Source organism: Eptatretus burgeri, chromosome 17, assembly GCF_056783735.1.
Source record: "Eptatretus burgeri isolate ZD-2024b chromosome 17, Ebu_testis_v1, whole genome shotgun sequence".
In the NCBI taxonomy this organism is placed as follows: Eukaryota; Metazoa; Chordata; class Myxini; order Myxiniformes; family Myxinidae; genus Eptatretus; species Eptatretus burgeri.
In genome coordinates, this window is record NC_140977.1 from 47227045 (window position 1) to 47248133 (window position 21089).

The window sequence follows — 21089 nt, forward strand, 5'->3', positions numbered from 1 at the left end:
ATACTCACCTCTGAGCATTGTTATAGACAGATGGGTGTTGGCATACACACATACACTGCCTGGGGGGGAGGGGGGGTGTCACAACGAAGGTGAGATGATCTCAGTTTAATTATACACCACCGATGTGTTTCCTAAAAATGGAACGGTTCCGGTTTTGAGTTCCGGTTTTGAGCGGCAAGAGGTCTCCTTCGGGGCTCCCTGCTGACATTCTCAAAGTTAAGTTCCGGTTGTTATTTGTCCCGTTTTAACTGTTTAATTTTCTCACCTACATGTTAATGTGTGTTCCTAGTTCGGTTTTGTTTCAAAAATCGTGCTATTTTGTGAGTATTTATGTCGACGTTCTTACTTGGTGTTTGAGGCCTAGTCCTAGGTTTGAGGCCTACCGGTTCCACTCGGTGTTCGATCGTTTTTTTTTTGTTTGTTTTTTCTCCCCATTATCTTCAATTTCTATCCTCCCCATTACCTTCAATTTTCATCCTCCCCACTTTCCAAACATCCCCCATTCTCCCAACTAATCTCTTTCTTATCTCAAAAAAAAAAAAAAAAAAAAATATATACCCAACAACAACAACAACACGCTCACCTTCTCCCGATTCTGCTACTTCTTCTTCCTCTTAACTTCCTCCTCGTCTTCCTCGATTTCTTTTTTTTTACACTTCCATAACCTAATCTGTTGAACTCTCTCATACATTAATATTAACAACAAAAACAATCTTATAATGCTTCATCTTCCTCTCTCACACATGTGGTACTCTTTACTGTTTCACAATGCACTTCTCTTCTGCTATTTTAACAGACTGCTCTCATTTCGACCTCCTTCATTCCTTGCCTAAAAATCCAACTATTACAGCGCTTCTTCTCTCCATGCTCTGAATTCGCCTTCATTGCATCCATCAAGAATTGTGTTAAATCGCATCTCTGACCTAAAACTTTTAAAAACCACAGTTTGCCATGGATGCTCGCTTTCCATCAACCATTCTTTTTTTCCAACTTCAGTGCCAACTCACCCCCCTCACCCCTCACTCTCACTCTCAAAGCAACCATCCCACTCTTCTCCCTCCAAGCCTCCCTCTCACCTCTTTCAAAATTCCCCCCTCACCTTTCTCCCACCTTTCATCCCCCTCACTCTTCCTTCTCTAAGTTGCCCCCCTCTCATCCACCAACCTGCCTCCCTCCACTGCCCTCTCACCTCCATCTCTTCACTCCACCTCCTCAAATCCTCAACTGCCATCTTCCTTGTCTCTTGTCCCCCCCTCTCTCCCAGCACCACAGAGCCTTTTCTCCTCCTCATTCGGCCCCCTCCCCTCGCTATTCTGCAATACCCCACACTCCTTCAGCAACCCTCCTTACCTCCCCCCCTCGTCCCTCGTCCTACCCTCCCCCGCCCCCTCCACCTCCTGCACCCAAAGCCTCCTCCCCTACCTCTTCATTAAAAGTGTGGACCTCAAATATCCGGGGCCTTCGCTCAAACCTTTCAGATCTTTCCATGCAGGTTGCCACTGACAAACCAGACATTATCTGCCTAACAGAAACTTTCCTCTCCCAAGACGTGTCTGACTCCCAAGTATCACTCCCTGGTTACTCCCTCTTACGGTATGACAGACCTGAGCCTCGTCCTGGTGGAGGTGTTGCTCTCTTCATCAAAGACTCTATTCCTCACTCTCCCTGCACTGCTCTCACTCCCCCACACCCCCAGGAATACCTCTGGCTTCGGCTTCCCCTCCACTCCCACCTCATGTTTATATGTGTACTGTACCGTCCACCGAACAGTGATGACTTCCATCTACACCTCACTCTCCGAAAACATGGACCATCTTCTATCTTCTCATCCAAACTCTCTTCCTCTTATGTGGCGACTTCAATTGTCATCACGCCAGTTGGCTAGGTGTGGGTACCTCTCTCACCTGCCATGGGACATCAGCAAAAGCTTTCTGTGACTCATTGGGACTGACTCAATCGGTCAACTTCCCGACCCGGATCTCAACCAATGGTACTCCATCTCTTCTGGATCTGATTTTGACAAATTTCCCTGACAATATCTGCTGCTCTTCCTTCGCTCCAATTGGTTCTTCTGACCACGTCCTTGTTAAAGTGGACATCTCTCTGGCTGTCATCAGAGAACCACCTCACCGCCGTCGAGTCTGGCATTTCAATCAAGCCGACTGGCAGGGTCTCCGAGCAGCCATCAAACTTACAGACTGGTCTCCTATCACTACTTTCTCAAACATCAACTCATCCTGGGAATTCTTTCAAAGAAACTTGCTCTCCCTCATGCACAGATTTATCCCCTCTCGTGTTCAGTTGTCTTACCCTTCCTCCCGCCCTTGGTTTACTGAAGCTTGTGGTGAGGCAGTTGTCCTGAAACAACTTGCCTTTGCCTCATGGAAAGCAAACCCAACTGAGGGCAATCTCAGTTCTTTCCACAAAGCTCGGAACAAGTGTGTATCTACCCTCAGGAGAGCCAGAAAACAACATCTTTCTCATCTCAAGTCTGAACTCTCAAACCTCTCTCCCTCCTCAAAATCCTGGTGGCATTTAATCAAATCTGTTTCTGGTGTATGTTCCCCTCCATCCCCTCCCTTACCTCAAATGGCCGCACTGCTGATTCCACACGTGATAAAGCTGAATGTCTAAACTCGGTGTTTGCAGCTAAATCTTGTGTCCCAAACCCATCACTATCTCTACCCACTTTACCCAGTCGCACCCAACTGTCCCTGGACTCTGTATCCTTTTCTCCTGACAAGGTGGAGAGCTTGCTTTCAAACCTCGAGTCAGATTCTGCAACCGGTCCAGACGGCATCAGCCCACGTGTCCTCAAAGCCTGCTCTTCTGCTCTTGCTCACCCTCTCTCTGTTCTATTCACCCTCTCATTTTCCCAAGGTCATCTGCCATCTGCTTGGAAATCTGCTAACATCACTGCCCTGCATAAAAAAGGTGCAAAAACAGATCCCTGTAACTACAGACCAATCAGCCTTCTCCCAATCATCAGCAAGGTTATGGAATCCATCATTGCTTCAGACATGAAATCCTTCCTCTTCTCCAATGGCTTGATTTCCAATCATCAATTTGGTTTCAGACCAGGTCACTCTACCCTGGATATGCTGCTACTGCTCTCCCATCAATGGATGGAGGTCCTCAATGCCAGACAGGAAATCCGAGCCGTATCCCTGGACATATCACGTGCTTTTGACACAGTCTGGCACCCTGCCCTACTCACCAAACTCTCTTCCCATGGTATTCAAGGCCATCTCCACTCATGGCTCGCAGACTTCCTCTCCTGTCGCAGTCAACGTGTGGCCCTAAATGGAGTTCTTTCATCCCCTCTTCCTGTGCAGGCTGGAGTTCCTCAAGGTAGCGTTCTGGGCCCTGTTCTTTTTCTGGTTTTCATCAATGATCTCTCGGACTCTCTGGAAAATCCTCTATTTCTCTTTGCCGATGACTCCACCCTCTGCCGTACCATCTGTCATCCCTCAGACCGGCAAGCAGCAGCTTCTTCGCTCACTGCAGATCTGGATAAAATCACAAACTGGTCCAACACGTGGAACATGTCTTTCAATCCACACAAATCTCACACTCTCACTATGTCTCTTCGAAAAGGACCGTTTACAAAACCCCCCATCCACTTTCTCAACAATCCTCTGGAAGAAGTCTTTTCTTTCAAGCTTCTGGGTCTCACTATCTGCCATGACCTTTCCTGGGAAAGTCACATTTCCAACCTTGCCTCAAAAGCCAGTCGCCGACTGGGAATCCTCCGTCGTGCAAAGTCCTTCCTCGGCCCTCTTGAGCTCCTGACTACTTACAAAGCTTTTGTCCGTAGCCTGATGGAGTACTGCTCTCCCCTCTGGGCTGGTGCTCCTGCCTCCCACCTTTCTCGACTTCACGCTGTCGAAACCAGGGCTTTTAAGATCATTGGCATCTCCCGCAATGAAGCTGAGTCTTTGGGCCTCTCACTCAATCACCGCAGGTTGGTCGGTGGTCTTTCTGTCTTCTACCGACTCCTCTCCAGCCTTGCCCCCCCTGCTCTCTCTGCGATTTGTCCCAACCACATTTCCACAGGGCGCTCAAGGTCCGCCAACAACCCCATTCTGGTAAAACTACCAAAATCACGAATCACTGCTCATCTTCACTCTTTCATTCCTCTTTTTTCCCGCCTTTGGAATAAACTTCCTCACTCTATTCTTTCCCATTCTTCCCTCCAGGCTTTCAAAACAGCTGTTCACCACCACCTCTTATCTTCCCCCATCCAAATCCTCGATCTTTTCTACCCCCGATAATCCACCCAAGCCCACTTCCTTCAATTCTCCTGCTTTCCTTCCTGAAAGTCCCTGTAATGTCCATCTTCTCCTCGCCATGTTCCCCCGTCCCATCCCCATCCCTCTCCCTTCCACAGTTCACCTGTGTCTGTTCCTCAATGTTTTGTCCCTTCCACTCCCACCCCTCTTGTCTCATGCCTCCTTGCTGTGAGTTGTGTGTTAGCTCTCATACGAGCCTCGACCAAGGTATACAAAAAAAAAAAAAAAAAAAAAAAAAAAAAAAAAAAAGGAGCGTGATTATTGTACATCTGTATTGTAACAACTTGACTATTGTCTACTATAGTCCTTGTGATCAATGCAAACGTGTGCTGATGTCTCCCAATGTCCTTGATTACACAGAGAATCATTATCAAGGGCTGGCAAGATTGCCGACAGGTATGCACGCTTGCCTCTGAGCTGGCTAGCCTGGGTTTGAATCCTGACCCAGCTATAAACCGTCATCCTGGTGTTTCACAGGCAGGGCGATTCATCAATGTGTGTGTGTCGTTTCTCAGATCGACGATAAACTGGGCGTCCTGTCTGCTGCCATTCGTTGGTAGCAGTTGAAAATCCTACGGAGTTCTTTGAGAAGGGGAGGTGATGGATCACCGGTATCATGAAGAAATTAAAAATTCCTGTTTTAACCTACATGAGGAACTGCATCAGTGGTATTACCACACCCACAGCAAATTGTTCTACCTGCAGCACGATGTTCTGCTTCAAATGAAGAAGATGATGACGGTATGCAATTTAGTTATTTCTACACCAAGTAATCATGTCAGAGTGTAGATGTATGTTTTGACCATTTTGTTTGGTCCAGCTCAGTTCGATGCGAGGGCACGCGATGTAATATATAATAACCCATGTCAGATACAATTTCCTGGAATTCACGCTTCAAACCTGAGAAGGTCACCCGGCAAGTTGGCTTCATGCTTTGAGAGATGTCAGACCTTTGCCCAAAGGGAGTATCTTGGGTTTTAAAGGTCTTTGATGACTGAGCTGTCAGGATATGGAAATACACATAGTTATTCACCTTCATTTACTCATTCCATTGCCTTTTTAGTCACACGGGTCATCTTTCCTCGGGGAATAAACTCAGCTTCTTCCGCCACTTTAACCAGAAGTAGTCCTGCTACTCTCACCAGCACTACCCCAATAGGAAGTGCCCCTCACATGAAGGAAATTATTGTTACAAATATCACTTTGGGATTGAAACAATGTCACGGACAAAGTGTGCATTTTATTAGAGAGAGGTGTGTGTGTGTGTGTATGTGTGTGTGTGTGTGTGTGTGTGTGTGTGTGTGTGTGTGTGTGTGTGTGTGTGTGTGTGTGTGTGTGTGTGTGTGTGTGTGTGTGTGTGTGTGTGTGTGTGTGTGTGCATGTGCGTGTGTGGACGTGGCCGTGTCGATTAGCGCTACTGTCAAATCAAACTCACAGTGCCAGAGAGAACGTCCAACAGGTGGTCCGGAAACAGGTCGAAATGTTCCACTTTCACCATGTATGAAGTACAATCTGGTGGGACAGACAACGATATAATCGCTACAGTGTTTTCAATGTTATACATCATTCCAATTATAATCAATCAAATGTTCTATTGTGGAGGACAAGGCATTTTCAGCAGTCGATTCACCGACTGATTTAATCATATTGTACTTCACAAACATCCTGTTCTGTTCACCCCCATCACTTGCCGGAGGTCATTTTCCATCTGCTTGGAAGTCGGTTAACATCACCTTCATTAACCATTGTTGCTGCTTATATACGGCATGAGCAAAGATTACTTCAGCTTTGCTGCGAAGCTCATTGTTTGATGCTTTGGTTTGAACCTCCGCTTAAAATGAGTGAAATGAAACATTGTGAAAATTTAAAATGATTTTCACTCAGATTTCAACATCACCATAATGCATATTATCTAGTTGGCAAAACTTTCTTTATATAAGAAGAAGACGATTGGTAATACGGGATACCACCAAGGGCGAGATATGATATACATTGAGAGAGAGAGAACTAGGGTCTTCCCCCCCACACCAAACCCACTCCCCCAGATATGCTACTCATATAGAAACCATACTAAGGCAACATCCACAATTTGGTTCAATAGTTTTTGGTGTGGGTGTGGGTGTATTGCAACATGAGGAGTGTGACGAGCACTCTGCTGATCTCTATTGTACACAGTGCACACCAAAGCATCACCTCCAACACACAGGTGTCAGCCCAATGACTGTCAAAGAGACAAAGATTACATGGTCATCATCAGTTAAACATAAAACGGAACCACCAATCCAAATTTCGGGCTTATTTGCCCTCATCAGGATGGTATACCAATAAATATCTAAGCAATGATGAATACATTCGTCGTTTATACATCAGACACACATCCTGACTGTAATGGTGAGCATCTCCACGGATGCTTCTTATGTCTCACACAGTACAACCGCATAATCCGCACAGAACAACCGTCCCTCTGCCACCTAGACAATTGTTCCTGCTAATGCAAACCATTCAAACAGAAGGCACGTGATGTGACCAGCGGGAAAATTGTGATGTGATGTGACCAGCTCGTCACACTCCTCGTGTTTTGATTTTCTCGCTGGTCACATCACATGCCTTCTGGTTATACATATAAATTTATATTTATATATATATATATATATATATATATATATATATATATATATATATATATATATATATATATATATACATACAAATTAAATTTTATAGCATAGATTTCCAAAGTTTCATCAGCCGTTTTGTCCAAAATCATTGACTTAAAAATACTCCCTTGTCAACATGTACTGTCAAAAAATGTTGCACCCTGGGAACTGAGCAAGCAATGCCAGTTGCCTGAAGGTATTTTGGACAGAACTTTGTGGTTTTCACTTTTATTCAATGTTCCGGATGCGGTGCAATCACCAGATCTTTCATATGTCATCTCCAGAGGGTAAGTTGGTATAAAAAGGAAAACGCTGTTCAATCGCATTCGGCCTTGCAGCGATACAAGCTGGTGGTGAACGACCATCTCATGTCATCCCCTGCCCTACTTGTGTTCTTTTCTACCTCCTTTAACTATGCATATACCCATCTTGCTTGCAGGTTTTTTTTTTTATTTTTTTTTTTAATCTGTCTCTGTCTCTCTGTCTCTCTGTCTCTCTGTCACCACCGGTATGTTTCCATTTTACCCTCTTTCAGGTCGTTCTACCATGAGCTTCAATCTAGTATATAATTTTTTTGTTTTTTAACCCACTTGACCCTTTTGTTCTATGCAACAACACAGAGAAGAACAGGCAGAATACAGTGGAAAACGGGGAAACACACCAACAGCAGCATCGAGGGACACTGCAAGGGAGTTACAATTATGGGACAATTATGGGATTGGGTGTGAGTGAGGATGAGAACAGAGTGAGAGCAGGGTGAAGGGTAGTATGCGAGCAGGGTGAAGGGTAGTACGCGAGCAGGGTGAAGGGTAGTACGGGAGCAGGGTGAAGGGTAGTACGGGAGCAGGGTGAAGGGTAGTACGGGAGCAGGGTGAGGGGGAGGATGAGAGCAGGGTGAGGGGGAGGATGAGAGCAGGGTGAGGTTAAGGATGAGAGCAGGATGAGGGGGAGGATGAGAGCAGGGTGAGAGCAGGATGAGGGGGAGGATGAGAGCAGGGTGAGAGGGAGGATGAGAGCAGGGTGAGGTTAAGGATGAGAGCAGGATGAGGGGGAGGATGAGAGCAGGGTGAGAAGGAGGATGAGAGCAGGATGAGGGGGAGGATGAGAGCAGGATGAGGGGGAGGATGAGAGCAGGGTGAGGGGGAAGATGAGAGCAGGGTGAGGGGGAGGATGAGAGCAGGGTGAGGGGGAGAATGAGAGCAGGGTGAGGGGGAGGATGAGAGCAGGATGAGAGCAGGATGAGGGGGAGGATGAGAGGAGGATGAGGGGGAGGATGAGAGGAGGATGAGAGCAGGATGAGGGGGAGGATGAGAGCAGGATGAGGGGGAGGATGAGAGCAGGATGAGGGGGAGGAAGACACATGAGGGAAACTTTGTCCTTCCCAGCTCACACTCTGACGTTTGCACATGAGGGTGGATCCCAAGAGGATGTCTGACGTTGGTGAAACGTCGATAAAAGCAACATCTGTTTCCCAAAGTTAGTCCAATGTCGGAACAATGGCGGCCACATGGTGTCAGTGGACATTCTGCGATTTATCTTTGGCCACAGAATCGAACATGTTGTGCTTATCTGGGATTGCAGGACATTTTGGTTGGAAACGGGATTGTGGGTTCAAGTCCGACTAAAATAAACACCTGTTCTGTTCTGGGGTCGTGTAAAGAAACTAAACCCTGTCGTGTGTTTGGAGGGGTTGGCCCTGTGGAACAACCTTGACCATATTTACCATCAGTCGACTGCGTGACGGCGTTTCCATCTCAGTTCTGCTCACATTCCCACTGTTTCAGTCACGTATTCTTTGTGTGATCCAGTTTGTGCCTATGACATCATACACCTATCCATCACCTGTAGCAAAGAATGTAGGCTGGCCATTGATTATCTTAGTGACCAAAAACAAACCTCACCATAACTACTTAAATCCCTCCCTTCCAAGATCTTACTATTCCCTCGACACACACACAGACACAGACACAGACACACTCACAAATCAGGCTGTGGTTTTTCTCTCCCAAACCACATCCTGCTGTGTTGAATTGTTTAATTTGTGTCCCGAGTTAAGTTGGGCCTACTACACTGGTGATGTTGAGTGTGCTTCCTCTCCATTTTTTTTTTACCAAATTTTCACTCTTATCTAAACTCTTATCTCAGTGCTCAGTTACTCATTTCCCTTTTCCTTTTCAATATCCCCCAAACTGAATCTTTACGAAATAAAATGTCTCTCTTAAAATCACTTCCTAACATTTATTTAATAAAAAAAACATAACGCTTCTAAATGTATTTTTTTAAAGCATTACTCTGCTTTTACTCCATCAGGAACTCTGCTTTTACTCCATTACTCCATCAGGAACAATCCATTCCTTCTTCTTCAACATCAAAACCTCTTGACTCCCAAATGCTTGGTTCACAATTATGACAAAACTTGGTGGATGAGGTGGTTTGGTGAGAAGAACGAGCCAATTCGATTTTATTTCAGGTCGGGATCCTGATCCGGCCTATCAGTGGGATATAAAACGCTACTCAGCTCGGCGGAGGTACGGGCTCTACCAAGTGCCGTTCTAGTTGTTTGTGTGCTCCTTCAGTGTACTTTTATACTTTTTCCTATTGCTTTGAGAAGTATTACCGTATGTAATGTTGTGTGCTCTTTCCGTGTCCTTCTAAAAGGTTCCTGCTGTCGTAGAATATAAATGTTGCCATTGGAACCACTGCATTCACCCTTTGAACCCTCGTGGCCGTTTTACCGGCCGTTATTCAAACCTCCACATACCCAAGCGGCCATGTTACCAGCCGTTATTCAAACCTCCACATATCCAAGCGGCCATGTTACCAGCCGTAATTCAAACCTCCAGATACCCAAGCGGCCATGTTACCAGCCGTTATTCAAACCTCCACATACCCTAGCGGCCATTTTACCGGCCACTATTCAAACCTCCATATACCCAAGTGGCTATGTTACCAGCCGTTATTCAAACTTCCATATACCCTCGTGGCCATTTTACCGGCCACTATTCAAACCTCCATATACCAAAGTGGCCATGTTACCAGCCCTTATTCAAACCTCCATATACCCTCATGGCCATTTTACCGGCCACTATTCAAACCTCAATATACCCGAGCGGCCGTTTTACCGGCCGTTATTAAAACCTCCATATACTCTAGCGGCTGGATTTTTTTCCAGGGAGCCCAGGGTGGGGGAGCGAAAAGTCAAAGGAGCTAAAAGTATTATTATTATTATTATTATTAAACGGACACGGAGTTTTGTTTGAAGTAAATGGATTATTAGCCTTCCAACGGTTCCATTTTTTATTATTCTATGAAAGCAGGAACCGCTACATTAAAGCTCGAGATCCTGCTTCTTCTTCACGTGCCACACACATGGGCAGACGTGTCTCCTTTTAGTAATAGATACAGTGTTGTTGGCCCGTGGTTAATGATTTGTTCATTCCTCAAAATCCACCTGCACAGTGGTGGCCTATTAGTGAATGAGGACACCCACTGCACCAGCATTGGAGGAAAAGTTTAAAATCTATCTGAAGGTAGAGGTGTTTGGGGATTTGGATTCCAACTTTCTCAAAACCAAGCTATGGTCTTGGGAGAATGGCTGTATCAGTAAAATCTCAGCTGGTTCACTAATGATCTTGAAGGGGTGCCGGGGAAAGGGAAGGGGGGTAATCATTCTGCTCTGTCTGGACCGGTTTGCACATCATGGTCGATTTTTAATGCCCTCAGGGCATGGATGCTATGGGAACTACCTTTGCTACCTTTGGAAAAGGGTCATAGTGCTCCACAACATTCCCAATCCCCACCATAGCCAAGCCCTCTTACTGGTGCTCCGATCCTGGCTTTTGGAGCTGGATGCATGAAGCAAGGCAGCAGGAACCATGACAAACATGAGCACCATCATGACAAGGAAGATGTTGAGAACCACGATGAATCTCAAGAAGGAAAAATATGCCTCCACCGCAGAGCCAAAACGACCTGATGGGGGAGAAAACAAGGACGTTGGGACTCCTTTGGGTCTTTGGCTTCCTCGCAAAAACAGTTCTTCACTTTGAAGTCCCATCATAAACCAAAATTAAAAAACATCACACCATTTGCGTACTCAGAATTTATCAGTGTACTCCCTTTTTTGTCTACAATTGGGTGTACAACATGTTAACATGTGACATCACATGCGTGTTTCTTTCGACCAATCATACATCCAAGATACGGCTGCCCTGCCCTTACACAAACCTCTGGGGATTTCACTGGCGTTGCATTCAATGCTCAATAATACTGTCGCGTCTGAGGCTCACCAGCGTGTTTACCTCTCACCGGAGATCTCATGAATGCCTCCGTGGATTTCCGTAAACGGTCCTATGTTCTGCGTTCAGTTATTCTAACGTACGGTTACCATTCCCCAAGGATCATTCAATAAAAACCGAAAGTGCCGACGGAATGCCCAGAAGAGGCAACAGGCAGGATGATCTCTTACAATTATAATGGTGTTTTGTTATAAAAAGTACATACAGGGAAGAGGGTAGACGAGATACTATGATAAACAGTGCGGACCAAGCGGTCAACGAACACAGATAGAGATGAGGGGTCACGCAAGCTTACGTACAATTAATAAATATGAATATACCCTGAAAAGGCACTGACAATACCGATTCACACGACGACGAACAATAGGGCCAAGTGAGGTCTTGGACGGCACAAAGCGATTTGTAGATGTAGGCCGCTGGCGTACAGGCTGGGTCCTACTCGAGACGTGCGGTATAGCAGAAACAATGTGGTGGACGACAGGAGAAGAAGATGGCGGCCAAGCAAAGGTAAGTCAATAGTTGCTTTTTCCCTGCAAGTCTGGCTCCAACTCTGTCCATATGTGTCCAACACAAGCCACTGTGACTCCCCATCCTTTGCCCTGACATTCTTCTTCACACCCTGGCCCTCCTCAACGTACCTTGGGACCACCTTCTCCTGCTGCTAGCCCAGTGATTGGTTGCCCGCTGCTGAAGGAAGATCCATCCTCCAGGCCACCCCCCCCCCCATGGGACGGACCCAATAAAAATAAGTCCATCGTCTCTTCCGGGCCCTACAGCACATCTCTGTGCCATGGCTCGCATACACTGGCCAGACAGATCATTATCAGTCATTGGAAAGCACTCAGCGCTAACATGTGCTGTGAAACATCCAAAATCCTCGCCTGGCCTCACCTCATACAGGAGGTCAGACATTTTACCAACTTACTCTGTATATACCTTTACGTTCACACTCACTCTCACTGCCTCCTCAGTGCACATTTTACACGAATACTTACTCTAACATTTTCCTTGTTTACAAGAGTAAATCTACGCTACGTGAATCACACGGTTCATACTATGATCTTACTACATTCTAACTATGCCCCCCCCACCCCCCTTTCCACGTACCAACACATTAATTCCCATTCTCATTCTTGAGGTTTACATTCGTCTTGCTACATGAATGTATCGGACTAGATGGGCTGATGAGGAATATTTCACCTTTTCACACAATTTTAAGCTCCAGGCGTGTTTTTTTTTTAATACTTGTTTAGAGAGAGTGGCAGAGACTGAGACTGCAGCAAGTAAGAAGGTTGGGTTAATGGGGGAAATAAAGATTGCGGGTGAAGATGGGGGATGACATGAGACGGTGGTGCACCTCCTGCTTGAAGCCCTGGAGGGAATATTGGGATCCATCCATCCATTGGGACCATACTCTGTGCAGAGCGTCGGTGCTGCCGAAGCAGTTTCCTTGGCTAGTGGGCACAATCCTGGACGGGTCGCCACTCCGACGCAGGATACTCGAATGACTCGATCATCCCCAGCAAGCTGGTACTCATTTTGCCGACCTCGGAAGGATGGCAGGCTGAGTCAACCCCCTGGTGAAGTAATTCAGCGAGGCTTGAACTCAGCACCCTTGGATCCCAAGCCACCACCCTAACCACTGAGCCAACACCAGGCTAATATTGGGATGGAAGTCTCAATAAAGCATGTTGTTTAATTAGTTTTGATTTGTTTATGGTGTGAGTTAACAGCTTGGTTATGTTTTCACCCCTGTGTCTGTGATAAGGACATCTGAAAAAGTTGTGGATGGATGAGTTGGCGAAGTGACAAGAACAAGCTGATTCGATTTTGGTTCAGGTACGAATCCGGATCAGCTCTATCAGGGGGGTACAAAACGTAACCTGTTCCACCTGGCGGAGGTATGCACTCCACCGAGTTCCAGTCTTTGTGCGTGTTAATCTGTTTTACCGCTCACCGCCGATGGTCTGGAGATGATGCCTCCATGGCTGCAAAAGGTACATCCAGCTAGACAGCCTCATACGGAGGTAATCCGCAGCTTTGAATCGCAGAATGAACCAGTACTTTTCCAGGCCCGTGGCCAGTCGTTTCTGGTCTGATAATTTTCCGCTGGGGTGCAAGGAATACAGAAAAACAACTTTGTGTTTAAAAACATTTTTGGGGAAGTTGCTGTTATTTATATAGAGTCATCATCGACCAGAGGGATCACAATAATCCTGATGTATGTCAATCCAAAACCCCTTTGATAACCTCAGGACAATTGGGTTGTAAGACCCCACTTGTATGCACTGAACATACCTCTCGACCTTGACGCCCCCAAATGTGTGCATAAATTAAATAGATAGCCAATGAGGTATCGGTGACATCGTCGTAAGGACTCTGCAACGGCATCCCAGAAGTTGTGTTCAATGCAACACTGTTGAAGGATTTTAATTCTAAGCTCCTGCAACCTGAGCTATAGGCGAAGAGCAATGATCATGTCTGTCAAATTGTCATGAAGAAAATCAGGTGGCTTACCAGCAGTGAGGGGGTAATATACCTGCCTCACCTGGTCAGGTTTACTTGGTGATGCCGGTCTGTACAGACCCAGGTAATGTTGCAACTGCAAACAAGATTGTGGAAAACACCAACACACCCGGGAGAAGTCGAGGGAAATCCCTTCTCACATCGAGACGAGTTATAGTTGGAAACGTGTCTGGGTCCGAGTCCACACATTGCGGTTGACCGTTAATGTGCATCGGGACAACTTGGGTCTGGAACAAAAGTGCTCCTTTGAAGAAGGTAGCAACATCTGACATCCACATTCCCCTCCCCCCCCCAAAATTTTTCTTACATCTCATTGAAATCCACCTTATGGGGGGACATTACTAGACTGATGTTCGGCATTTAAAAGGTTAAGAGCATGGGCAATGAAACATAGGTTGGCATCCATGGGGAGAAGGAAATTCCTGCTTCAGGAATGCCCCACTGAGTGCGGTGAGAAAGGCGGTGCCATTGTTGTGACGTCGCTGGGACCCAGAGTGCCCCGGGAAGTGATGGCTCTTTCCCCGAGCTCAGTGGGTGTTTGTCTCATCCAACAGCCCTGTGCTGTGTCTTGTGTATTTGTCTGTATGTCCATGGGTGTGAGATGTGTGTGCAGGAGCTCCACCACGAGCCTTAGAACCTGTAGAAAAAAAAAATAATCGAATACTACATTGCATTGCATCAATGGGGGTTCAGTACACCTGCGATGTCATCAACCTACAGCAGGTGAATCAAAATTGGGATTTCATCACATTCAGTCCACTCATAAAATACAATTTTTCTGAGTCACGGTTGATACATGACAAGCTTATGAATCAACCATGAAGGGACGCACTCTTACTGTGGGTCATACATCAACCATCCATTTGTACATCATGTGGCTTTGAGTTGGGGAACGGGTTCACGTCTTACCGGAGACGTCTCTTCTCAGCAAGGCACGATGGGATCACTCGTACGTCGTTCCATGACTCGTCCTGCACCAAGTTCAACCTTCGATTCCGCCCTGGTTCCTCAAGGGCCATCTCTGGGCCTTGCTCTGCGTGGTTCTGTGGCTTTGAAATTGGTGGCGACTCTTCGAATGACTCCTCGCCGTCCATCTCAGGATGAGTCTCATCCAATTTTTTCTCTTTCTTCGTCTCTGTCCGTATAAGGATGAATTCTTTCGGACTTGTATTTAACTCCAAGTCTGCCTCGAGACTTGGTTCCAAAACTTCCATTCCAGGCTCGAAATGCGGCCCACCGTGGCCGTCCGCCTTTGTCTGCTCTTCCTTTGGACCCGCATCTTCGTCTCTCTGGGATTCTGACTGTGAACTCTCTGGGTCTGGGAGGCAGGGGGTGATGCGAGAGGGAATGCTCCAATAATAATTATTACATGAGATTATAATTTATCCTGTATGTGCACACATACCACATCAGTACTGTCTGTATATATCTTTCAGTTATCCTATGTCCAAAGGAAATGAACACAAAATGTTTAAATATTTAATTATATGTTTGAAATGGCATCATTATATTACCTGGACATACAAAACATTTGAACACAACAACTGTGTTTGCTTGAACTCCACCCATTTTGTTCAACATGTACACCTGGTGGTCCAAGCAAAGCTGTTTTCTGAGATGCATCTACTGTGAGGAGGAATAATTCGGTGTGATCATTTTGAACCGTCTTGTTCGACAGGGCCTAAAGCTTGTGGAGGAGCTTGGAGACATCACGCAAGCCGATGGATGACTTGAGGAGACATCAGTGTACTTTGAGGTGGATACAGGCAGGGACATCAGCATACGGTGGACAAATTGACACAGAATTATGGGACTCGGACCTGGAAACCCAACTTCCTCGGACAATTGAGCCGTATGGATGGGTGGAAACGAATTCGGGCTCAATGAAAGACTCTTAATCTCGCTTATGAATTTCGATTGTTTTATTGATCGAAGGCTTCACTTCCAGAGTGGGGTTGCTCCACATGTGTGCAGGTCGGGTCCGCAGCTGCTCCTTCCACCTCAATCCAAGTTAACTTTTCTGAACCAGATCATCTCCAATCCAAAACCATGATCTTTTCAACCCTCGTTAACCCCCGGGCATCCCCTCCTCCCCACTCCCAAGCCATCTTCCTTCCAACATTCCATTTTTATTCCTTCCTGAGAGTTTCCTTCTGTACCCAACCTGTGTACCCCGTGCATCCTTGCCTCCCAACACCGATTGTTTGTCCAAGTCTCCCTCTGTTTTGTCCTTCAACTTCAAATAAATATTTTTAAATGCAATTGGTTCCATCCTCGAAAGAGCATCAACCCTCGAAGTCCAAGCTCTCCAAGCTCTCTCTGTCAAGGGACACATGTGACATACAACACTGGATCTTTCAAAGTGCTGTTATTTTGTGTTTTTACACAAATTTGTTCAAGAATTGAAAGTTGTTTATTGTGATGATGTGACCTTTCGCATTGGAAAACGATGTGGCACAGAAAATTAGGGGAAATTGGTCCGGGGGGGGGGGGGGGTTGAAACTTATAAGGGAAACGAACAAACAGATTTGCTCTTCTTATATGGACAGGTTGGGTCACCCAATCAAGATCGGGTTATTTAGTCTTTCGTAAAACATCAAGAAGATTGATGTTTATCGCTGTCACAAATGTTAACCAAGGAGTTCAACACCGCAATGATGGGATAAGTGACCACATTTCCTTGTTTGAGGTCATGTAGGATTGTGTGATGACTACTTAAACTCAATGTAGTTCCATGGAGACTGTGGAACGTTTGGGGCATGTGTTAATTTCCGTTCTGCATACGGAATATAAATAATTAAATGCAATTGGTTTGGTTCCCGACAAAGTTCCCCTTCTGACCTGACGACCAGAAGTTCCGACCCTTAAAGGCCCGGTCACACCTTGACGTTTTAGCCAGCGATGGCAACGTATTAAAATGTATGTAAAACGCTGGCTGACGTTGAACTTTTGATGTTTTTTTTTAAGATTCGGACGTATTCATAACGAGTTGGTCGTATGCATAACATATTAGTAATGGACACAGAACGTTTCGTTGTGTTATAGATAACTTATACCAACGAATGCTGAACCTGTTGTCGGCCTACACAACCGATGCCCAACGATAGTCTAACTTAGGCATAGCGCGTTGCACGCATCGCCGACGATGTCGTGACGTAGCCTATTAAAAGGCTGACGCACAACGATTCGAATCATAACTGCCGTAGAAATGGAAGTGACAACATCGCGGTCACACCTTGGCGATCTTGCCAGCGTATGCCAACCTAAGAAAAATGTGTCTAAAACGTTGGGGGCACGTCAAATACGGTATGAGTAAGTTTGGTATACGTGAGTAGAACGCTAAAGTACGCTATCATACGTCGTAGTAAGTAGAGTACGTCAAGAAATTTTAAACATGTTCAAAATTTTACGACGTACTCTGCGTATGACACACGTTCCGCATGCGATGGGGATAAGTTTTACACACGATATGTGGACGCTTACACACGTCCACAAAGGCTACTTATAAGCTACTCATAAGTCGAAACACGTCGCCGTAATGTCTTTTTTACGCGAAACTTATTTCTAACTTGTGTTTGACGTGCTTTGAACCAATTCTTTACATAGTCCCAACACACATTGACGTATGTAGACGTATTCCAATGACGTCTTCCGGTCGACAAAAAATAAATAAATGAACGTGTTTCTAGGTTACAACTGCCATATAAAGACGTGTTCCCAGCAGTTTTGGGAATTGGTATATAAAAATGCTGCTCATAAAAGGGGAACCCAACAGTGTTTTCGAGTCCTTTTTGAGTCGATGTCCATGTCAGCAGTATCAGTATCGGTATCAGTATCAGTATTAGTATTAGTAATAGTTTGTTCATGTTGGCAGTAGTAGGTGAGTGTGAGGGGGAGGGTGTGGGTTACGATGGATCGTCCTTGCGTCCGCGTGTCCACGGGTAGGTTCATAGGCTGCCACTCAACGATTTAAATGGCTGCATCTCCACTATTGAAAGTAGACGCTTGCGCTCAACAATTGGATTTTTTTTACACTCAACGACTTTTAAACGGTACCACTCAGCCATTTTCATTGTTTACAATGAACGATTTAAATTGCTGCCACTCGCCTTTGTTTTTTGACGCTGGCGCTCGGAAATTTTAATCGTTTCTATTGAACGTGCTAAATCGCTCAAACCCCACTATTGAAAGTAGACGCTTGCGCTCAACAATTGGATATTTTTTTACACTCAACGACTTTTAAACGGTACCACTGAGCTATTTCATTGTTTACAATGAACGATTTAAATTGCTGTCACTCGCCTTTGTTTTTTGACGCTGGGGTTTGGAAATTTGAAGCGTTTCTTCTGAACGTGTTAAAACGCTCAAACTCGACTATTTTAAATAGACGCTGTCGATGGACAATTGGAATCATAGCCAAGCTAGACATCGAAGTGTGAACATCCTCGTCATGCCGAAGAAAAGTTTGAAGAATGCTGCAAATAAGTGTCCTGGCCGTGGCCGTGGACGCTGACGCAAGGACGATCCATTATACCGACGTCTTTCAGCCTATGAGTAACTTCAAAGTAATGTCTGTCGATGTGTGGCAACGATCGCGTAACGTGCCAACAACACGTTAATCATAGGTTAGAAATAAGTTTCGGGTACGCTAAACATTACCTCGGCGTGTCTCAACTTATGATTAACTTACAAGTAGCATGTGTTGACGTCTGTCAACGATCGCAGACCGTGCATACAACTTGTGGCCAGCGTAGCGGAACGTGTGAGTCATACGCCGGCATACGTCGTGAAATTTCAAGCATGAAAAAATTTGAGGACAACCGAAAAGTACAACGTTTAAAGCCAGCGTACAACGACGTATGGCAGTGTTTTTCAGCGTGCTCTCAATGTTATCAAAACTTACCCATAACGTATTCAACGTGTGCCAGCGTTTTAGAAAAAAAATTCAAAAATCGGCATACGTTGGCTAAAACGTCAAGGTGTGACCAGGCCTTAAGCAAAGCTTCTCCCCAGCCAGCCAGAGCGCCGTTATTTTTGTTTTAATGTTGATTTTATGAGGAATTGCCGATTTTTATTGTGACTTTACCGAGTGTATGTCACAATAATGAGATAAATGAAAGAAAGTGCTTCACCCAGAAATAATATGCATATATATTGTTGCAGACCCGGGGTCGGGGCAAGAAGACCACGGGGGGGGGGGGGGAGGAAGCTACCGTGGGTTCCCACCAGATTCTGGAATCGCAGGCCGTCGCACACGGATAACTCTGATAACGGAGGGTCGCTAATCGACCGTGAAGGCCAATAACTCAACCATGTGACTTAGTGTCCTCCATCTCATAGAAACCAGTTACCTAATGCTCAGGTGATCTAATTACCGGGGGACACGCCCTCGATACGCCTTGTTCAAACAGGATCGCCTTTCCGGATCAGATGCAGCCAAGCGTAACTGCCAAGGACGTACCGGCTAGGAAACAGATCATTGGGGGATAACGTCCCGGCTAAGCAAGGATACAGACCATCCTGGACCAATGAAGGAAAAGACTAAAACGAGCTGGGAACATTTCTATATAAAGCATTTATTTACAATTAGCGAGGAAAGGTATGTGGCACAGTAAATGGGGCTTATTATTATGTACAGCAGGAACAGCAAGGAATTTGTGGGGTGCAACAAAAGGCAAGCAATTTACAAAAGCAGACACAGAGCAGACTGATCCCTTTATATCTTCTACAATCTTAATTTAGGTTACGACAGGCGCCATCACATACACACACAGACCCAATGAAGATTAGGTGGCCAGAAGGAAGGAGAGCAGATGAGAACTAAAGGCCTCGCAATACCTGGCGCGGTCAACCGACCAACGCAATCCAGTACGCTTTTGGGGGACACTCCGTTTGAGCGATCCCACATCAAGAGTTGGCGCATTATCTCCTGCTCAATCACTTTGCCGGGGCTCGTGGAAATGTGTGCTCCTCACTGGTCTTAGATCGCCTGTCGCACACCAACCCCGAGTGCAGATGCAGCGACAGGCAGACAATGAGGAGCGGTGAAGAGAGGGCAGAGCAGAGAAGCGAAGGAGGGGTGAGGCAAACAGGCGGAGAAGCGGGCGAGGCAAGCAGGCGAGGAAGTGCAGAGAGAGCGAGAGAGGGCGGACGGATTCGCGATCAGCTTTTTATAAGCCCCGGGTGAAGGGTGCGGTGACGACTCTAAGCGCGCGCCGTCACCCAAATCGTGCTCCCCTATTGGGTCCCAGCCCCGCCCTGCCAGGCTCCTGGGGCCGGAAGCAGTCTCATTTGCACATCCGGCGCGACACGGCTCGGAGCCTTGCACCGAACTCCTGGGCGGTTTTCTGGAGATTGGACGAGGGTCGTATCGGTCCTGTATGCCCATTCGGGCCATCCCCGTGAGATGCAGTTGGTGCTGTTTTCGTGCTTGGCCCGTCCCCGCGCCACGCGGTCTGAGTGGCCTGTCACCCTGAGTGAGTGGTTCGCACTCCATCACCCTGAGCGAGTGGATTATGCTCCATCACCCTGAGCGAGTGGTTCATACCACATCACCCTGAGCGAGTGGTTCGTGCTCCATCTCCCTGAGCGAGTGATTCGTGGTCCATCACCCTGAGCGAGTGATTCGTGCTCCATCACCCTGAGCGAGTGATTCGTGCTCCATCACCCTGAGCGAGTGATTCGTGCTCCATCACCCTAAGAGAGTGGCTCGTGCTCCATCACCCTGAGAGAGTGGTTTGTGCTCAGTCACCCTGAGAGAGTGGCTCGTGTGCCATCACCCTGAGAGAGTGGTTCCTGTGCCATCACCCTGAGCGAGTGGTTCATGCTCAGTCACTCTGAGAGAATGGCTCGTGCTTCATCACCCTGAGAGAGTGGTTCATGTGCCATCACCCTGAGTGAGTGGTTCATGTGCCATCACCCTGAGCGAGTGGTTCGTGCTCCGGCACCCTGAGCGAGTGGTTCGTGCTCCGGCACCCTGAGCGAGTGGTTCGTGCTCCGGCACCCTGAGCGAGTGGTTCGTGCTCCGGCACCCTGAGCGAGTGGTTCGTGCTCCGGCACCCTGAGCGAGTGGTTCGTGCTCCGGCACCCTGAGCGAGTGGTTCGTGCTCCGGCACCCTGAGCGAGTGGTTCGTGCTCCGGCACCCTGAGCGAGTGGTTCGTGCTCCGGCACCCTGAGCGAGTGGTTCGTGCTCCGGCACCCTGAGCGAGTGGTTCGTGGCTCCGGCACCCTGAGCGAGTGGTTCGTGCTCCGGCACCCTGAGCGAGTGGTTCGTGCTCCGGCACCCTGAGCGAGTGGTTCGTGCTCCGGCACCCTG

At 46.8% G+C, this 21089-nt stretch overlaps 1 protein-coding gene across 5 annotated transcripts in view; it reads right to left on the reverse strand.

Moving 5' to 3' along the window:
- Window positions 1-21089, reverse strand: part of LOC147010000 (transmembrane channel-like protein 7) — a 74850-nt gene that overhangs the window by 32221 nt on the left and 21540 nt on the right. For 4 of the 5 annotated variants that reach the window (XR_015052655.1, XM_085861017.1, XM_085861019.1 and 1 more), the window contains exons 3-6: window positions 14683-15091; window positions 13205-13356; window positions 10769-10921; window positions 5728-5804 (exon numbers count right to left, since the gene is read on the reverse strand). Coding sequence is in view for 4 of the 5 variants with exons in the window: in XM_085861017.1 (XP_085717143.1) it covers window positions 5728-5804; window positions 10769-10921; window positions 13205-13356; window positions 14683-15091 (791 nt within the window). In the remaining variant the exon portion in view is untranslated. The remainder of the gene's footprint in view (window positions 1-5727; window positions 5805-10768; window positions 10922-13204; window positions 13357-14682; window positions 15092-21089) is intronic. The other variant, XM_085861016.1, reaches the window with a different exon arrangement.